Consider the following 21,539-nt stretch of genomic DNA (forward strand, 5'->3'; position numbering starts at 1 on the left):
ACACTTCCATTTTTTTAAAACTGTGCCACCCATTTTTTCTTAAAAAAAAAATAATATATATATATATATATTAATAGTTTCACACCCACAAAGTCTCTTCTCATATTGATGTCCTCATCTTTTTTGGGTGGCATGAATGTCACAAATACATTTGGTTCCCAGCTGCTACCCATTGGGCAGGAGACAACCAGAGGCTGCAACGTGTCCTAGAGGAGGACCCACATGCAGGGCTTCACGTCTGCTCTGAAGGTAAGAGGTAAATGACCAGTATAAACCCTGCAGCTGCTCCCCACCACAACTTTAGGCTCATGAGTTATTGGCAGAGTTATTGTCATCAATAGGGGAGGAGGAGGAAGAAGAAGAGGCTGAAGATAGGGAGAAATTCATGTCTGACAGTCCAGGAGGGTTTGTTGCTGTATTCTGGCCACTCAGGCTTTTCCGACACACAGGACATGTATCATGCTGCAGAGAAGAAGACATGAAGAGTTTGTAGCAGGTCACAACAAGACTAAAAAAATGTGTTTGCCTAAGCCAGTTCAGTACTATTGGGTTGGTGTGGAGCAAAAGCTGCTTTTGTAAATTTGATATTTCTACTGGGAAGGGTACAAGATATTTTGAGGTTGTACTATCCTTTTCTTTTTATTTAAAATATTTTTCAGCTTTTCTTCCACTGTTGAGCAGAGCAACATGAATTGACATTGATGTAACAGAAACATCTGCGTGATGGCCCTATAAATAAAAATTGAGAGGAGAACTCTGTTCACTCTTGTTCCTAATCTGATCTCTCTATATGCTGGGTCCTTCAGCTCATATATTTCTTGATCACAGTAAATTAGAGTCTCTAGTAGGTTGATCCTTCTTGCAATGTGAGAACCGACACTGCAAGACGCTAACATTTGAAAAGAATGGTTTTGTATACTATAACTCAACCAATACCCTTTTACTTCTAAATGTCCCATATAAAAAAAAGCTAGCCAAAGGTTGGCTCTGTCAGCCCGCCAGACCTAATCTCCAATGCTTTTGAGCTCACCCGGCTGGTCAGCCTAAAAGGAGAACTATAGGCGATATAGTTCTACAGTTGTTGACTACAACATTGGACTGCAAAAGCTAATCAGAAACAAGGCACATATAAAACTGATCTATGTATACCATGTTGTCCATACAGCATTCTGCTTTTTGATGTTGGTTGCAAATTTTATTGTGGGTGAGATTACACCATTCACAGATGGAAGGACAGGTGCTACGAAATACAGTTAACCAATAGAACCTATGGACTTTTCAGGCAGGTAAATGTCATTTGAATATCCTAGATGCAATAATAAATAAAAGGTGACTTTACCTGAATTTTTTTTTTAGCTGTTATACACGTATTCTACTGATCTATTTTAGGGTTATAGCATTCAATGGCACTGCAGAGAATATCGATTGTGTTAACAGATTCCATATTTATCTATGCTGTCAACAATTACATAGAAATAACAGCTACATTTTACCAAAGTGTAAGATTTATTTTTCTTAATGCACTTTGTTACAGCACGGTATATGACATCTATCGTTCCATATTGGTCACATTAACACCAGAAAAATCAGTGGGAATGCTGTACAGAATAAACCAGGAAGTAGCCTACAATTATCATAGTTTATAGTTTTGTAGCATAAACAAACTAAAAAAAAAAATAAATGGTCAGTTATATTAAGAATAATGTGTTGGCATCTTACTGACCTGTTCCAACCAAGGGATGATGCAGTCATTGTGAAATAAGTGATTGCATGGAAGCTGACGCACATTTTCACCTACTGTGTAATCCTCTTTACAAACAGGACACTCTAGACCAGAACCTACAAACAAAGAAAAATGGAGAACCGGTAGTAATGTAGATATCTAGAAGTTACCATAACTATTGCCTACATAAGATGGAAGTGTTTTCACATTTGACCTGAAACTCACTATATGCGATCTACTATATTACCAGAGGTAGCAAAGAGCTAGTAGTAGAGCGGAATATGGAACATACAAATATTTAAATACTCAATAAAGATGTGAATTGTATATGGGTTACTTCTGTAACGTCTATTAGTAATAACTGCTTTTAATAGGCCCATGGGAGGAGCAAATGTTCTAGACCAGGCATGTCCAAACCTTTTTCGAAGAGTGCCAGATTTGATGAAGTGAACATGTGTGAGGGCCGACCATTTTGCCTGACATTCTTTGAACCATTAAAATTAAATGCAAATAAACTATTTTCTGCAAAGTTTATTGAAAACGGCATACTTTTCATTTTGTGACTTGGATGACAAATCTAAAACAGGTGTTAAATCACTCTGCCTTTAATATAAAAAAACAGATCTATATTTGGGCAACTTATCTGTGGGGCCTTATCAGTCCGGAATGCGGGCCGCAATTGGCCCTCGGGCCGGACTTTGGACATGCCTGTTCTAGACCAATACACCTACCATAATTACCAAAGATAATGATAAACATACTAGTATTTAATAGCACGACTACATACATTTCAGCAAATATTATTTAAATCAACAGATGGGCACGTACTGCTTCTCATGTCAAGCACACAACTTTTCACCGCTGGGTGTCAAGACAGCTGAACACTGCCCTCCACCTAACTACGGGTCTCTTTTTAGCACCTATCCAGCTGTGAAAAATTTGGATGTGGGAGTTCGGGACATAAAATGCTCTGCACTTAGAGAACTTAGAGGCATGTGAGGTAGTATGTCTAGATTCCACCAGACAAATGCTAAACAACGTAAAAAAATAAAAAATTAAGCTGTACATTTTAACCTTTATAAGGAACCGGGCATTAGAGTGGTTTGGGGACAATTGTTGGTGAAACCATAAATGTTATACATATTTACGTTATGTAGGTTCACATTGCTACGTTTAATAGAAGAAAAAAAAAGTAAAATTTTAACCTATTGTACCAAAGGCTTGTACTTAACTGAGTGTAGGTCACACCCACTAACAGTATATAAAATCAAGCAGAAAAACCATGTCATCTCCATAGACAAACATTGGCAGTAGGATGGATTGTACTGAAGAGCTTAAGGACTTTGGTATGCCACCTTTGCCACAAGGCCAGTTTGCGAAACTTCTGCGTTGCTAGATCAGCCCTGGTCCACAGTAAGTGCTAAAACTGTAAAGCAGAAGTATCTAGGAGTAACAACAGCTCAGCCACAAAGTGGTAGACCATGAACACTCACTGAGCGGGACCGCTGAGTGCTAGAGCACTACAGAGTTCCAAACTGATCACTATGCAAAGTGCCAAGCGTCTGCTGGAGTGCCCCACACCTAAGCCTATATATATGCATCCACGTATAAATTTGTAGTTCCCACTACACTGCGTCACAATAAAGCTACATAAAGCTTTCAAAACTGTGTTATATATTTTTTTTTTTTTTTTGAAACACTTAATTAGCTTAACTGTCCAAAGAGTTTTTCTTTCCATAAAAAAACCTTAGATGCATATATATATATATATATATATATATATATATATATATATATATATATATATATATATATATATATATATATTCCATATTACAAAAAAGACCAAAACAAAGACATTTAAAGGGGTAAAGTACTTCCCTTAGTGACTTAAAGAAAAAATACTTTATACAGTGCCAAACAAAACCTCACTTACCCACATGCTCCTGTGTTATCTGAACAGTGGGGAGAGCCTGGATTTTCTCATTGTCAGCAGGAGGGGGACCGGTGTTTTCAAACTGGTTGAGTAACTGATGGGGAGAGACCAAAGTTAAGTGGGGTTGGGGGCTGGGGAAAAAAAAAAAAAGAACGAGGCAGAGAGCAATTAGGAAATTATGTATATAAAAATTGGGCGGACTAAAATGGAAGTTGCAGCGCGATGAAAACACCGATTGTGTTAACTATGAACAACCAACATGGCACTTCTTGGATGGGAAATTCACCAAGGTCCATTATCAGCCTGAGATCCTGGCAAGCCTCATTAAAAGCTTCTGCAAGTCGCTCACATTCACTTTATTAAATTTAGACCACCGATAAGAGAGGTGACCAGTAGGGGAACTGCCAATGATGCTGAAACACAAGATGGCGGGCCACTACAGGTTGTTAGATGAGACAATCCAATTTCAGTAAAGGTTATTTACAGGGTTCATGTCTACAAATATTATGGCACCAGATAGTTAGAAGACATGGAGGCCAAACCATCAGCCCAGTGACTGTATTGTGTGTGATTTTACGAGAAGGATCACATACCTGGGTGATTATTGTATCCAGGCCGTTTGCTCCCCAAGCATAATCCATTGGATTGGAATGAAGTACACCCCTACATAGAAAGAAAATGAAATCTTAGCCACAGGTAAAGAGATGCTAACTCTAGATTTAGTATTTGTTTCAGCTACTCAAACATTCAGCAAGCAACTTAACACACTCTTGCAGTATAATTTACTATACAATAAAGTGTGACTAGCCTTCAATCTGTATTATGTGAAGTGAACACACATTACAGAATGCCTGGATGCGCTATTTGTTCAATCATAGAACATTCCAGTTTAAAGGACATGCATTTTGCAGTCAGGGCTACTTTGTCCTAAAAGCATAAAATCACACACCATAATATGGTTTCTACACAACTTATTCTTGTATGGTGAAGACACGTGGCTCTATTGACAATAATACAGAATTGATAAACTGCAAAATCATACCATGGTCCTAGTCCCAAATTTGGCATAGCTGTGGGGGCAATTATTCCATTCACCAGCTGCTGAATGATCCTGGAAAGAAGGAAAGCACATATGTAACTAAAAAGGACTATAAATAAGTAATGTTTCAATGGCTGTGCTATAGGTTTTCAAATGCAGAAGATGAAAAACGTTACAAAAACCTAAGGATGCAGGAGTCCCATTATTTTGATAACACAAAATAGCCAAGAATACCGCATTGCAAAAGAGCAGCTGACTAAACATTAAATATCACCATCTGGTATTTAAGTTACTATACAATATTTAAAAGGATGGCTAACTCCAGTAACCTGCACATGTACATTTCTGTTTACAAACTAGCCTGTTGCATATTAAAAACAGACATTTTCACAAAATTCCAAGTTGCTATCTGCTAATACCATATTTGCTCGATTCTAAGATGACCCTGATTATAAGACGACCCCCCAAAATCTGAATATTAATTTATGAAAAAAAGAAAAAGGCTGAATATAAGTCGCCCCTATAGGAAAAATGTTTTACCAGTAAATGTTAATTCATGTAAACTATGAACAATTGTTTGTTAATTAAAGCTACGATTGAGAAAAATATTTTGTTATTTCCTTTTTTTTTTTTTCAACCTGCCACTCTGCCCCAGAAATGCGTTATACCCCATATATGCCACTGTGCCCCATGATATGCCTTTTAACCCTCTAAATGCCACTGTGCCCCATGATACACCTTTTAACCCTCTATACGCCACTGTGCCCCATGATATGCCTTTTGACCCCCTATGTGCCACTCTGCCTCCAGAAATGCCTTATACCCCTATATGCCACTCTGGCATTTAGGGGGTTAAAAGGCATATTATGGGGCAGAGTGGCATATTGGGAGGTATAGGGCATAACACGGGAGGATCCAGGTCCCCTGCATCTGAGTCCCCGGTGCTTAGTCCGGGCAGCGAATCATTAGAGCTCTACACGCTGCCCAGACTAAGCACCAGCGACTCAGAAGCACCAGTAAGTTGAGGGGGGAGCGGGGGGGGCATAGCACCGGAGGATCCAGGTCCCCTGCATGGCTGCAGGGGATCTGGATCTTAGTCAGACCTATTTGAGGTCTGATTATAAAACGACCCGGATTTTAAAACGAGGGGTATTTTTCAGAGCATTTGCTCTGGAAAAAACCTCGTCTTATAATCGAGCAAATACGGTATTTCAAAATGCAACATATGCCAAGACTGTTCATGAAAGTGAACTACCTGAGTGAGCAGCTGAAAATGACATTTAAGAGCTAGATTTGCAATTATCGAGATCATGCCATGTAATCACAAAACTCCAGCAGATAACAGAAATCACCGACAGAAGAAGCACGACAAGTCTATATCACTTCAACTTACCCTTCTAGTGTGGGCACACCTTCATGCCTTCCTGCAGTCCGTCTTGTGCTCAGTCTGGCCCGTGGCTGCCTGGCACTATATCTCTGTCGAGATTGTTGCTCTCTTCTGCTCTCCCCTTCACGAGTCTCCTCACTTGGACCACTGGTGCCAAAAATGGGGAAGTCCAGGCCTTCATTGAAAATTCCAAAGGTGACTTGGCCATAGCCTGGGTGTAAGGTGAACTGGGTAGGGTCGAGACCTTCTAGGCCCTTTAAGGGAGGAATGTAATGTGAAAATCAGACATCAGAAAGCTAGCGGATTAAAGAAAGCAATTAGTCTGATCCCTCAGTTTCACAACCTTACCTCAAACGGATGTCTGTTTTGCTCTGTGCTAGAAGATCCACTATTGTTCTCTGTGTTCCTACAGGAAACACACATGAAATGTATTGAATGATATCTAAGCCAAAGGAATACAAGCAATATTACCAATACATGTAAAATACTGGCTTGGATACAACTTTAAGATAGTATTTATGAAAAGATACAAATATTTATTTTAAGTTTTCTTTTGTCTTCAGTAATATATTTATGGGTGTGTATCAGGTATAGACACCTACTGCATCATGATTTCAACAAATTGTTACCAGATTTTGATTTACAAATATACCCAGCCAGGGCGCACATGTTATATGCTTACACAGGGGAAGGGGAGGATATAAGGGAAGAACAAAACATTTATGTAGTGCAATGGTCTTCTAAAGTCTGGTCCAATCTGCAGCACCTCCACTTCCCACCGAAAGATGTTTTGGTGTGTACAAACAATGCAAGACATCTGCTCTAGATAGGAAGAATGCTGCTGAGTGGTTGGTGATGATGTGGCAACTTCTCATTAGCATCAATCACTGTGAGTTGGTGAACACCCAAAGATGAAAGTGGTCACTTCAGGCTATTCTCTAATACAATTACTTTACAATCACCAAACATTTCTCCTGAAATAGCCTTTTAAGACAAACTATTTTAGTTATATTTCTGATCAAGCATTACCTGATGGACTTTACAAAGACACGTACCTTGTTTCAAGAAGTTCTTCTATAAAGCCTGACTCACATCTAGGGCACGTATACTCCTACAGAGAACATTACCAAAAACAAAATTAGAACACTTGCAAGGAAGGATGAATGGAATCATTATTCCATTTGGAACAAAAACTACTCAGTTCTTCCAAACTATTTTCGTGGTCTTGCGCAGATCTATAGCACGTAAATGTCTAATAGTACACTAAACAGTGATTGCTCTGTTCATAACATATTTTTACATAGTAACATAGTAATTTAACCTGAAAAAAAAAAGACAAGTCCAACCTTGCTCTGGATCCAGAAAGGCAAAAAGTCCCCATTGAAGAAATTTCCAATTGTGCCTCAAAAACAGGGAAAATGCTTTCTGCTCAAAAACATTTAGAGTAAGGGGCCGAATTTTTGATACCATGATTGGCAATAATTTGTATACAGTTTTACCAATATACTCAATTATTCCAGTTATTTAAAGGGGGAGCAAAGGAGGCCAAATCAGCTGAACGCTGCCATTGACAGAAATAATGGACAATTTCTAGAAACCCCATTAATGCATAGAGGACAAAGGTGGGTCAGGTGCCCACACCAAACATAAAAGAGATGCTGTGAAATCCTCAGAAATCCTCAAATTACATTTAACAGCACATAAAATGAGTAGTGTGGTTTAACCCCTTAAGGACCAAGGCTATTTTATGCATTGAACACATCAAATTTATAGGCCCCTGAGAGAAATACTATATTTTATACTACAAAAACAATAGCAAGCATGACCTGACCTTCTGTCTTCATTTAAAGGAACACAGTTGTTTTGCCGTTTTGGAGCTTTATAACATTTACATAATCGCTAATATGTTAAGCCCCCATTGGACGGAACTGCAAAAGCTGCTGAGCAATATTAATTAGAAACACATAACTCTCACGAAGCTGTCACATTTTACTAGTATATACTTTTACTGGCCATTTTATCAGGTACACCTGTTCAATTGCTTGTGAACACAAATAGCTAATCAGCCAATCACATGGCAGCAACTCAATGCATTCAGGCATGTAGACGTGGTCAAGACAACTTGCTGAAGTTCAAATCGAGCATCAGAATGGGGAAGAAAGGAGATTTAATTGACTTTGAACGTGGCGTGGTTGTTGGTGCCAGAAGGACTGGTCTGAGTATTTCAGAAACTGCTGATCTACTGGGATTCTCACGCACAATCATATCTAAGGTTTACAGAGAAGCGGCAGTTGTGTGGACGAAAACGTCTTGTTGAGGTCAGAGATCAGAGGAGAATGGGCTCGAGATGACAGAAAGGCAACAGTAACTCAAATAACCACTTGTTACAACCAAGGTATGCAGAATACCATCTCTGAATGCACAATACATCAAACGTTGAAGCAGATGGGCTACAGCAGCAGAAGATCACACCAGGTGCCACCCCTATCAGCTAAGAACAGGAAACCGAGGCTACAATTCACACAGGCTCACCAAAATTCGACAATAGAAGACTGGAAGAACATTTCCTGGTCTGATGAGTCTCTATTCCAGCTGCAACATTTAGATGGCAGGGTCAGACTTTGGCGTAAACATAAAAGCATGGATCCATCCTGCCTTGTATCAACGGTTCAGGCTGGTGGTGGTCATTTTCTTGGCACACTTTGGGCCCCTTATTACCAACTGAGCATCGTTTAAATGTGACAGGTTACATGAGTATTGTTGCTGACCATGTCCATCCCTTTATGAATACAGTGTACCCATCTTCTGATGGCTACTTTCAGCATCATGTCACAAAGCTCACATTATCTCAAACTGGTTTCTTGAACATGACAATGAGTTCACTGTACTCCAATGGCCTCCACAGTCACCAGATCTCAATCCTATAGAGCACCTTTGGGATGTGGTGGAATGGGATGTGCAGCCAACAAGTCTGCAGCAACTGCATGATGCAATCATGTCCATATGGACCAAAGTCTCTGAGGAATGTTTCCAGCACCTTGTATAAAGTATGCCAGGAAGAATGAAGGCAGTTCTGAGGACAAAAGGGGTCCAACCTGATACTACCAAGGTGTACCTAATAAAAGTGGCCAGTGAGTGTATATCTTGAACCCCTAAGTGGTACTGGGTTTTATTCATTAAAAGGAGAGTTATGTGTCAGTGTCCTCACTATACAACATGAAGAGCCAACCTCTAACAGTCTTTAAAAAAATAAATATAATTGAAAAATAAAATACCGGAGGTAGAATTTGTAGCTGCCCTTCTCCTCCATGGTCTGACAATGATTGCATTGATAGGCCATCACAAAAATGTAAATGGATCACACAGCTATCATATACATTAAAATAGCATTGGATAGCTCAGCAAGACTTCATCCCTACACATTGAATCATGCAGAGCCAGAAGAATAGTGCGGCCCCTTGTTACAATTAGTTAAGCGAGTCAGTTAAAACCACAACTCTTAACGAACAAACCCCAAAGTGTGTGTATGTGTGGGGGGGGTCTAGCTCTGGCACATTTAAGAGGCACTTCTCAAGGCAAACAGAAATGTGTTAAGTTTCTATTTATAGTGATACTATCTGTATGGTATGCTATGGTATATTTCATTCAAAAGAATTTCTTCATAAACCTGTCCGTTCACAAAGCAGCATTTACTGTAAAAACACTTTATGAAGAAACCCACCAATCCATGTCTATCTAAACATTAAATACACGAGATGGCATAACCTGACCGCTAAACACGCAAAAAATGTAATTAGGCGACTAAGGAATATATTGGATCAAGAAAATATTCCCGCCAAACCAAAAACACTATTGTGAAATGGGAAAGCGATCTGGGTGTTCTTATTCCTCCGACATATGGTGCGAATCCTGGATAAAGTTAAGGAAAGCGATACATTGTATAAACCTTTATGAACAGTACTATAAACTCCTTCACAGATGAATGTACATAGAATGTATAATACTACTTCTAACAAGTGCTGGAGATGTAAATCCGAATTGGGGTCTATGATACATATTTGGTGGAAGTGTGATAGACTTAACTTTAAGATCTGAAATTATTAATCTATTTAAGAATCTATTTGGGACTGACTTGACATTGTACGCGCATACCTTTCTTTTTCACATAGATTTATCTTGGGAAAACAATATGAAATTATATCTGGCAATTAATATTTTGGCAGCAACTAAAATATGTATAGCACACTGCTGGAAGATGGAACAAGCTCCATCTTGGCCCCAAATCGTAGCTCAAATAAACTATCAATATACAATGGAGAAACATTTTTATCGAATTCATAATATAAAAAATTATGATGCAATATGGTCTCCATGGCGTAGATGGTTTTCCGGAAATGGCTACATATCTTAAAAGTTTGATATAACCTTGGCAATTGATAGATCAGATTAATAATATAGTATGATTTCGATCATTGTTATCTCTCTCTTCTCCCTCCTTGAAGATCTAGGAAGTAACCTGGTCCTACTACCGTCGTGTACTTGAATGATATAAAGATACATTAGCAAAATTATTATTTGTATGATGTAAGAATGAAAGGTTTTTAAGTTTTTCTTTTTTGTAATGTTTGTCGTGAAAATAAAAAAAAATAAAAAATAAACACACAAGGATGAATGATTTGCCACTGCAGCAACACTACCCTACTACCATATTACATAAAATGATAGCAAAAGCGAATAGCAGAGTAAAAAAAACAAACAAAAAAAAAACAAAAAAAACACACAACTCGCTCATCCATTTTATGTAGTATATGTGAAACATGCCTTTAAGATTTTACCCAAAGGCTTACTGGAAAAAACTACTAGTTTCGGTATAATGTACTTGTGTTTACAAAGTTGCTTAGAGACCGCAGCCTTAAGCAAATTGCAGGCGTGCTTAAATCTCACTTTGCTGAGGGTATTACATGCCTAAAAACCTAGAGGGGTTTTTTTTTTTTCATATTTTTTAGCTTTGCTCAAAGTTTCCTCTAGCTTTTAGTAGTTGGCATGCTCGTAAATCTTACGTTTTTGCGCAAATTTTTATTGTTACAAAAAGTTTCTACAAATGTAAACCTGTGCACTATGACTAAGACTGGTGGCGAAAAGGGTGAAATATACTTCCTTCATGCTGATCTGATTTTATATATTTCTGAGTAAAGATAGATATTTTTACTTTATCGTATCTCAAAACATCAATGAGAACGAGGCGTGTCGGTAAAACACTCGCTCCTCTTTGTATGTGGACATTTGACATTAGGGAATGTCATTGGCAGTTCCAGGGCAAAAATTAAGGCTGCTGTTTACTTATATGTGGCGGATTACTCCAGATGAATCATCCTGTTGGAATACATGCAGGTTAATAAGACCGTATTGCTATGTTTTAATATAATACAATTTTATTAAAGACACGGAGGCTCCTATTATGCATTCTCTTTCTTTATTACTCCCTCAGCAGCAAAGAATTGAGGGGAAAAACTTGACTGAAAGAGTTAAAACAAATGAAATAGTAACAACCATAACACTGCCCAACGATAGCCCAACCAATCAGCAGTCCTCATCATCCTCAGGGGGAATGCAATCCCAACGAACTTCCTCTTTCTTTGCTGCTCCCTCAGGAACGGTTAAGTATTTTTTGCTCTCTGTATTTATATATATTTCTGGTATTTTTTGTCTCATATTTATACCGGGGTTTATATATTTTATTGTATATATTTTTTCCCTTTACCGTTTTCCATTTGTGCCGCTGTCATGCCCCGTTTTTTGTCTGTTTCCCTTCGTTCCTCTTTACCCTTCTAACTGGGTTTCCTTATGCGTTTGCGGTTTTTTCTTCTCTTACCTCCGTCTCCGTTTCGATTCTCTTATCACGGCATTTCCTCCTCTTCCCGTTTCACGGGTTTGCAGGTATCTGTTTTATCCGCGCATGCGCCTTTCTCTCCATAGCGGTCATTTTGTTTATTGCACCTTCGTCCGCGTTTATTGTCGCGGTCACGTGGTGCCGCTTTGTTTCTTGATTTTCTTCTTCTTGTCTGGTGCCCTTTATCCTATCCTCGTACCCCTTTTCTTTCTGGGTTAATCAACCCACGATTTTTCCTTTTCAGGTCCCTTGGTTGTTTCCTTACCTTGCTTCAGAGTCAGCATGGATCAGCAGGATGCTCATTTTGCTTCTCCTAGAGAGGCTGGCACTCCCTCTGGTGGCCAAATTACAGATTCTCACCCTTTATCTTCAGAGGATTTTCAAACCTTATTAGATGCTACTATGTCCCATTCCATCTCTAAGGCTCTGTCCTCAGCTATGGGGGTCATGTCTCATTCTATTGGCCAGTCTATTCAGCAGGCTTTACTCCAGGCCCCTTTACCCTCTACTTCCATACCTGCTGTTTCTATCCCTGCTCCTGTTGGCAAAAAGGCTCTGTTTAAGTCTAAGCATACTGCCTCACTCCCGATGCACAGCCTTGCTGCTGTTGAGATGGACAAGGCTTCGAATCCTGTCTCTGAGAGCGCTGGTTTACCGCGCAAGAGAGCCACTGACCGGGAAAAAGCGGCCAGAAATTGGAAAAGAGCTAGGGCTCTTCAAGATTTGTCAGATTTTGACTTGAGTGAGGAGGATCTGGATTCCTATAGAGACCCAGAGTCCGATAGATCAGAGGCTGAAGATTTTCCTGACCTTTCATCCTCCCCTCGTGGGGAAGGGTCAGACCCTGTCCCGGCAACAGAGGGTGAGGACGATGGTGTCAGGGACCCTCAGGGTACCCCCCTGTTTGACCCTGTTAACTTGCGCCACCCTTGGTCTGCTGAGTGGGATCCTCCATCTCATATTGCGCAATATCTGGCACTTCGTGTGCGCAAGCCTCTCTCTAAAGAGAGTAGGCGCAAGCTTAGGGCCGAATGCCCTCGGCCCATAGTGCCTGATGGGGTCTGTAAAACTCCAGACGTTGATCCCCAGATTACCCAGTTTCTCGCTAAAACGGGTTGGAAACCCAGGAAAGGGTTGGAATTCTCCCTGCGCCATTGCCAGGACAAACTGTTAGACATATTGGGTCCGATTACTAAACTCTTTGAGTTGTTGGAGTCAGGTAAAGCTGCGCCTGAAACTTTTGATTTTGATGTTGCCTTAGGTTGGCTTCAGCGCATTATATGTATTACTGGCAATGCTAATTCTGCGCTCTGCTCTGAACGACGCAAGTCGATCTTGCTTAAGATTGAGCCCAAGTTAATTAATATGGCTTCTCAAGAACCCGGCCAAGCAGCTAAAGGTCTTTTGTTTGGTGATTCATTCGTCAAGAATGTCGGTTCATTTGTCAAAACATTCACGGCTTTGGATAAGGCTCAAACCTCCATGAAAAAGGTTTTTGCTCCTAAGATTTTTGCAGGGGCTGGACGAAGCAGGGGCCGTTCGTCCGGCCGTGACGCCAGGTTTCGCGGAACCTACAGAGGCTCCTTTTCACAACGCCCGGCTTCTTACGAGCAGCGACCAGCGCCTTTCTTCCCCTATCGTGGACGGGCCGGGCCTTCCAGGACTTCACGAGGTTTCCCCTCTTCCAGACGGCCTTATGGTAAGTACCATTCTTCATTCTCCCCTTCCAAAGGTGGGCGGTCGCCTTGCTTCTTTTTATCAGGCTTGGGTTCATATCTCCTCAGATGCTTGGGTCCTAGACACGATCAGGGGCTATCGTATCGAATTAACTGCATTGCCTCAACAGATTTGTCTTCCTCCCACGGCAAAGTTTCACGTGTCGCAGGTCCTTCTGATATCAAAGGAGGTTCAGTCACTTTCAGAGAAAGGGGCTATTCAACAGATCCCCATAGACTCCCCAGGCTTTGTCAGCTCCCTCTTCTTAGTCCCGAAGAAAGGTGGGGGTGTCCGACCCGTCATCAATCTTCGTCCTCTCAATGCGTTCGTGGTGTATCACCACTTCAAAATGGAAGGGATACATTGCCTCAGAGATCTATTGTTACCAGAGGATTGGATGGTGAAACTGGATCTTCAGGACGCTTATTTCACTATTCCCGTTGCAGCGGATCATCAGAATCTCCTTCAATTCGTGTGGGCAGATCAGAAATGGAGGTTTACGTGCCTTCCCTTTGGCCTCTCATCGGCCCCGTGGTGCTTCACGAAGGTTATGAAGCCAGTAGTAGCGTTTCTTCGGTCCCGAGGTATTCGTCTGATCATTTATCTGGACGATATTCTCATCATGGCTCAGTCCCCTCATCTTCTACAAACTCACCTCGACTGGACTTTACATCTCCTTCAGTCTCTGGGTTTCCTTATCAACTGGGACAAGTCTTGCCTCGTTCCTTCCCAATCCTTAGAGTTTCTGGGATTCCGGATAGACTCCATTCAACAGTCTCTCTTCCTCCCGCAGCCAAAGATAATGGCGATCAAGAAGGAGATCAGGAGATTGCTTCGACTGGATGTTGTTACCGTGAGGCAGTTAGCACGACTGATAGGTCTCTTGTCCTCTTCCATTCTAGCCATATTTCCGGGCCCCCTGCACTACAGAGCGCTTCAAAGACTAAAAAGTTCTTCGCTGCTTTCTACTCATTCGTACGAGACCTGCATCTCTCTCGACGAAGAATCCAGAGACGAGATGAATTGGTGGTTGTCCCACATGGAGGCGTGGAACGGCCGAGCCATCTTTGGTACCATTCCAGACGTCATCATAGAATCGGACGCAAGCTTACATGGTTGGGGAGCGCGCTACGGGACCATATCTACAGGTGGCAGATGGTCCGCAGAGGAATCTTACCTGCATATCAACTGCCTGGAACTCTTGGCAGGATCTTTTGCCGTCCGCAGTCTTGCTCCCTCTGGAGCGTCGTGCTCCATTCTCCTCAAAATGGACAACGTGGCAGCGGTGAGATATATCAATCACCTGGGAGGCACGAAATCCAAGATGCTAGCTTGTCTCGCGAGGGATTTTTGGAAGTTCTGTCTCCTTCAAGGAATCTCGGTGACAGCTGTTCACATTCCCGGTCTTTCCAACTGCACGGCGGATTGGAACTCACGTTTTCTCAGGGATTCAGGGGATTGGCGTCTTCATCCATCCGTCTTCCTCAAGCTCCAACTGCTCTGGGGTCCTATGGAGATGGACCTTTTCGCTTCACGTCTCAACACCCACCTGCCGAAGTTCTTCAGTTGGAGACCAGATCCGGAAGCAGTGGCCACCAACGCATTTCTCCAACAGTGGCCTCGGTCTCTACTATATGCTTTTCCCCCTTTCAACATGATTGCCAGGACAATCCTTCATATGCTACGGTTCACGACATCCCTGGTCCTCATAACGCCTCTGTGGAAATCCCAACCGTGGTTTCCCAGGCTGCTGGAAACATCAGTGGACTTCCCCAGGACCATTCCAGGATCTGTTACTTGATCCAGACCTTCAACCCCACGACTTGATCGTCCAGGGCCAGCTTCAACTAATAGCTTGGCGCGTTTCAGGGGACCCTGGTCTGTCGAGGGAGTTTCACAACAGACTCTCCTTCTCTTGGCCGATGCTTGGGCCCCAGGTACTAGAAGAGCCTATTCCTCTGCGTGGAAATGTTGGTCTAGCTGGTGCTTGGACAGATCATTGGATCCCATTTCTGCCCCTTTGAACATGGTTTTGTCTTTTCTTACTGAATTGTTTCAGGATCATAAAGCATATCGTACGGTGAATCTGTATCGCTCGGCTATTTCCGCCGGTCATGATCTTCTGGATGGTGTCCCTATTGGTCAGCATCCTCTAGTCTGTAGGTTGCTTAAGGGTATTCGTTTTTCCAGGCCTCCTTTACCACGTTATTCATCCACTTGGGATGTTAATGTGGTCTTGCGTTTCTTAGAACAATGGTCCTCTAATCAGGATTTGTCGCTTAAAGAATTGTCTTCCAAACTTCTTCTTCTCCTCTGTATTTTGTCTTGTAAACGTGTTTCCGATGTCAGAGCTTTGGATTTCCATGCAAAAGTCTTCCGTCCTGGTGGCGTTTCCTTTGATATTTCTAGGAGAACTAAATCCAATACTAAATCTGTCTTTTATCCGGCCTTTCCTCATAGACCTCTCTTATGTCCTGTTCTTTGTCTTCGCGAGTATGAATCTCGCACCCGTATGCTTCGAGACCCCTTGTCTCTTCCTTTGTTCATTTCTTTCAAACATCCGCATCATCCGGTGTCTACTTCCACCCTTTCTCGATGGCTTAAATGGATTTTGCTTCGGGCAGGTATCGATATGTCCATATTTTCTCCTCATTCTGTTCGGGGTGCTTCGGCGTCTAAGGCTTCATCGGTTGGTTGTCGCATGGAAGATATCATTAAGGCCGCTGACTGGTCTTCGGATACCACATTTAAAGAATTTTATCTCCATCCTATTCAACATTTCTCCGAACGCCTGGTTGATCAGCTTTAAAATTGCATAATAGGAGCCTCCGTGTCTTTAATAAAATTCCAAGATTTTACTATTACATGACGTAAAGTCATGATTTTATTAATGACACGGAGGCGAGTATTATTCCCACCCATTCTTTCCCTCCCCGGGCGAGAGAAATGATTGTGGTCTGGTCTCAGGTAAGATCTTTTTATGTTTATTCGACTTCTGTATTTATACCATGTTTATTCGATTTCTGTATTTCTTCCCGTCTATGTTTAGCTGCCTAGTCGATTTCTCGTTTTGTATACCCGATTTGGTTACTGTTTGATCACTACTATCACCTCTTTTCTCATTTTCTCTAGCTTGATCTGCTATGGATGTTTCGTTGGAGTTCTACATGGGGCCTTGCTTCGGTTTCCTGTTTGGTTTCTTCTGTTTCGGTTTCATTGGATCCGCAAAGAAAGAGGAAGTTCGTTGGGATTGCATTCCCCCTGAGGATGATGAGGACTGCTGATTGGTTGGGCTATCGTTGGGCAGTGTTATGGTTGTTACTATTTCATTTGTTTTAACTCTTTCAGTCAAGTTTTTCCCCTCAATTCTTTGCTGCTGAGGGAGTAATAAAGAAAGAGAATGCATAATACTCGCCTCCGTGTCATTAATAAAATCATGACTTTACGTCATGTAATAGTAAAATCTTGGAATTATAAATGCAATCAATGAGGTTGCGTCTTTAGTTGAGATTTTATTCTGTAATTTGGTGTTTGAACGACTTTGTTCAGTTTGTTGTTCCATTAAATAAGAACGTTTGGACCATATATATTTATGTACAAGGGGTTAGAGTGGTGTGTGTGTATGTAAATGTTTCTGGTGTTAGAGTGGTATGATGTAGGTACGCATGTACATTATGTGCAAGGTGTTAGAGTGATCGTGTGAATGCATGTGTAGGTTGTTAAAGCACATGTAGAGCTGACCATCACACCCCACATGATAATTCAAAGTCCCTCAACCACCAAAACATCCATCATTATTTTATTTCCCCATCATCTCCATACCCTTCCCTTACCTCCCCTTCATACAAACAAATTTTCACCCTTTACCTCCCCAACCCCAGTCCGGCAGTCTGCGGCGCAGTCTTCCTCTGCCCGTCAGCCAGTCGCTGCCAGATGCACAGAGGAGTACAGCACGGCAGACTCAGAGGCCGAGGGCAGTGAGGTGAGAAATATATTAGTAACCCTTTGTGAGTGCATAAGTTTCCTTTTGCGCTAACTGCGCAATGCGTGTGCGCCTGCACAGCTTAGAGGAAACATTAGGTGTGATACCCTTTTTCATTTATACTATACTCAGTAAAGGGTTACACATCCTTTCCATGGACAGATAGGGCTTTCTTTTGATACAACTTTTAGATGTACAGTCCAACATTTGTTATTACCAATATAATTTTTTTTTTAAAAGCCAATTTGTGTATGATTAGGCAATTATAATTGTCACTGAAGTAGTTGAGTTGACCCCAAATCTTGCATCCAAAAAAATCCATCTGTTCTAACCACCTTTGAGATCTCCATGCCGCTGACTTCTACACATAATCCTTGCCCAAGCAGCCCCTCACCTTCGGTTTTATTTCCCCTCAATAAGCTGTAAGCTTGCAACAGCAGGGCTCTCTTCTCCTTTCGTACCAGTAGTTTTTAAAGTGCGTTCAAACTATTGATAATTTTGCCATTTTCAATTTTCTTTGTCTCCTTATTGGCGCTATGGAATCAGTCGGCACTCAATAAATAAAACGAGCTATACGGCTACAGTCAGCGAAGTGGAGGGGGGTCAGCACCTGATATTTATCATTTTAATACTCTTGATGACATAACAAATAGCCTTAGTTACAATTTGGCTCAGAGAAACAAGATGTAAGAAGACCCCAGCTCTAGAAAAAGCAAATTAGTTAACTGAGAAAAGGACTTGTATTATGTTTCCTTAACTCAATTTAAATTAAATGACATCCACTGTGGTGTGTGTGTGTATGTGTGTGTGTGTGTGTATGTGTGTGTGTGTGTTGGGGAGGGATGTTAAAACAGAAATACGAATCACACATCAGTGCTGTTCTGTCTCTACTGTTTAACACTCGTATGTTATGTATAGAGTTCACCTTCATTAAAGCACAATTTAAACATTACAAGCAGACGTGGCATACATTGGCATAATTGTTCTTTAGGACAATGTGGGACAATCTCGAATGACCACGTATGCAAGTAGAAACCGAGTAGATGCTTGGGAATATCTATCTAGGACAGCCAGTTTTACTGCCTGTGAATGAAACACAAGCATTTTGCCATATTCTGGCGGCAATCTCATATGAGACGTGTCATTCTTTCCCCGGGTGGCATAAATACTCCCCGGTTTTACGATCGGTGTATCCTGTGCCAAACACCGGGGCACGAAACCAGACATAGACTTATGCGAGTCATGCATTCAGGACAACGAGGCTACCCCTTTTCCTTTCAATATACAAAATTCGCCGTCTACCTCGAAAACATTCCTATATCTTACCGGGAGTCGGGGGCTAATCTCAGCTGAACAGTTGTGACAGAAATACCGCCCGGGTTCCGGTAAAGCCTCCGCCATTTTCCGCTACCAGGGAGATGACGCTCGCCGACGTCACCACGCTGCGACAAAAAGGAAGGGGAGTGATATGGGTCAAACCGCTCTGTGTTGCTTGCTGTTAAATGGTCGTAGTGTGCTAGTCGTTTTAAATGAACTGGTCGGTTGTGGAGGTTGTATTGCTCCTTCAATCAGATTTTAAACTGATTGTTAGTATAAGATGGATGCAGGAGACGAGCGCTTGCTTTAGCAACGTATGGTTAGAGGCGGTGTTTGTGACACCTGATACTGAGTGCAGGCGGGTAGAAATAAAACTAAAATGTGCACATGCATAACCTGCGCTCTTTTTAACGGAGCACGCGAGGTTTTCCTGTGATACTCGGCCCCACTGATGAGAGCTGCGGGTCTTGTAGTAAATCTCTCTCTCTTCTCTCCATACCTAAATAAAGTTAGATATTTTTTTTTACTTTGCACTGGCTATGCATATTTAGAAGAAACTGAAAAAATTGCATTTTTCCAAGAATTTATTTTCTATATTAAATGGTTTATGTATAAAATTTTTATAATAATAATAATACTTGTCCTCTAAAAACACGATATATAATTTGTGGGGATGCACTGAATGGGTTGGTAGGAAATCATAATTGAATAAAGATGGGAATCGACCTGGTTGGTTTTTGGAAAGCATTGTAAAATAATGCTGGGGTTAATCACATCCTTAAAGAAATCTTACCAATTCAATTATATATTATGCAGGGCTAATTTGGCAATGTTTTAAACAGCAGAATAAGCTTAGGTTGGTCCAGTTTAACACATGTTTAAATAAGCATATTGAAATAGCCTCCTCTATTCAGAGGCTTAAATTAATTTATCTCACCTCATTGAATACCATAGACTGAAATACAAAATTTTTAGTTAAAAAAACCAAGTGATTTATCTCACATAATTGGATATAACCCAATATCTCGGTTTATTTTCAACGTTGGTAATGAGAAATATTACTTTAATCAGTAACCCAATATTTCCTCTTGCTTTTCTTCTGCATGAGAGAAAATTCAAAGCCTGCCATAGTGATTTCTTATGTGACAGTTTAAATGGGTACCAGATTACATCCATTCCATTTGTTACTGACAGAGAAAGGGGTTTTGCAAGACCTCTGCAAACACCTTTTCCAAAGATTCATCGTAACTTTTGTACAAATAGTATTTTAAGAGATGTTAATACGTGGCTAAGGAAACATAGCGGAAAAACCAACGACATTAAAGTTTTGAAAGACCACGTAACCCAGATGATCGACAGTGAATATCTTTCTATGTTTCACACCCGTTTCAATTAGGGCTACAACTAATCGATAATGAAAATCGTTGTCAACGATTTTCATTATCGATTAGTCAAATCGATTTTTATCGATTATAAGAAGAGGTTTTTTTCAGAGCAAATGCTCTGAAAAACTCCTCAATTTATATAATCCGACCTCAAACTGAGATCGGATTATAACACTGGAATCCAGATCCCCCGCAACACTGCAGGAGACCTGGATTCCCCTCACTGTCAGCCGGCGGGTGTCCGTGTGATGCGCACAGACAACTTCCGTCTCTCCCTTCCACTTCCGCTGGGGATTCTACGATGCCGCGCCAGCATCACATGATGTAGAATCCCCAGCGAAAGAGAACCGGAGTAACTGAGGCTGTCTGTGCACATCGTGCAGAGGATCATCCTCTCTGTCAGCTGGTGGGGGTCTGTGCGATGCGCACAGACAGCCTCCGTTACTGCCCTTCACTTACGCTGAGGCTTCTATGAAGCTCCAGTGAAAGTGCCTGTCAGCAACGGAGGTTCACAAAACACCAGGGAGTCGGGAGAGAGGCAGAGTGATGTATGGGAGGGGGGAGGAGGCAGAGGGATGTATGGGAGCCACCCTCCCATACAACACTCTGGCTCCTCCCATACACCACTCTGCCTCTCTACCCGGCTCCCTGGTGTCTTGTGAACCTCAGTTGCTGGCAGGAGGCAGTGTGGTGAATGGGAGGGGGATAGAGGCAGAGGGGTGAATGGGAGGGGGGATAGAGGCAGAATAGTGTATGGGAGGTGGAGGAGGCAGAGTGGTGTATGGGAGGGGAGGAGGCAGAGTGGTGTATGGGGGTGTAATGAATTTCAGGGAGGCAGAGTGGCATATCTGGGGGAGTTAGAGTGGTGTATGGGGGTTATAATGAATTGCAGAGTGGCATATCTTGGGGAGGCAGAGTGGTGAATCAGGGAGTATAATGAATTTCAGGGTGGTGCAGGGCATTTATGGGGGCAGAGTGGCATATACGGAGGTATAAGGCATAAATGGGGGCGAGTGGCATATTGGAAGTTATAAGGCATATCAGGGGGCACAGTGGCATATAGGGGGTATAAGGCATATCGATATTAGGCATATCAGGGGGGCATAAGACATATCTGGGGGTAAAAGGTATATCAGGGGGCTCAGTTGCATATCACTGGCATAT

At 41.6% G+C, this 21,539-nt stretch overlaps 1 protein-coding gene across 1 annotated transcript; it reads right to left on the bottom strand.

Annotated features, from left to right (window-relative positions):
* Positions 1-306: 306 nt before the first annotated feature.
* LOC149289430 (E3 ubiquitin-protein ligase RNF126) lies at positions 307-19,074 on the bottom strand. Its single transcript, XM_089490615.1, has 9 exons — positions 19,000-19,074; positions 7,141-7,196; positions 6,434-6,491; positions 6,092-6,339; positions 4,702-4,770; positions 4,253-4,322; positions 3,660-3,753; positions 1,724-1,839; positions 307-462 (listed from the first exon to the last, which is right to left on the bottom strand). The coding sequence occupies exons 1-9, from the start codon at positions 19,072-19,074 to the stop codon at positions 307-309; spliced, it is 942 nt and encodes a 313-aa protein (XP_089346741.1).
* Between the last annotated feature and the right edge of the window lie 2,465 nt (positions 19,075-21,539).

Source organism: Sceloporus occidentalis, unplaced genomic scaffold (assembly GCF_023333645.1).
Source record: "Sceloporus occidentalis isolate IW3139 unplaced genomic scaffold, rSceOcc1.0.p SCAF_45, whole genome shotgun sequence".
NCBI classification, from domain to species: domain Eukaryota; kingdom Metazoa; phylum Chordata; class Lepidosauria; order Squamata; family Phrynosomatidae; genus Sceloporus; species Sceloporus occidentalis.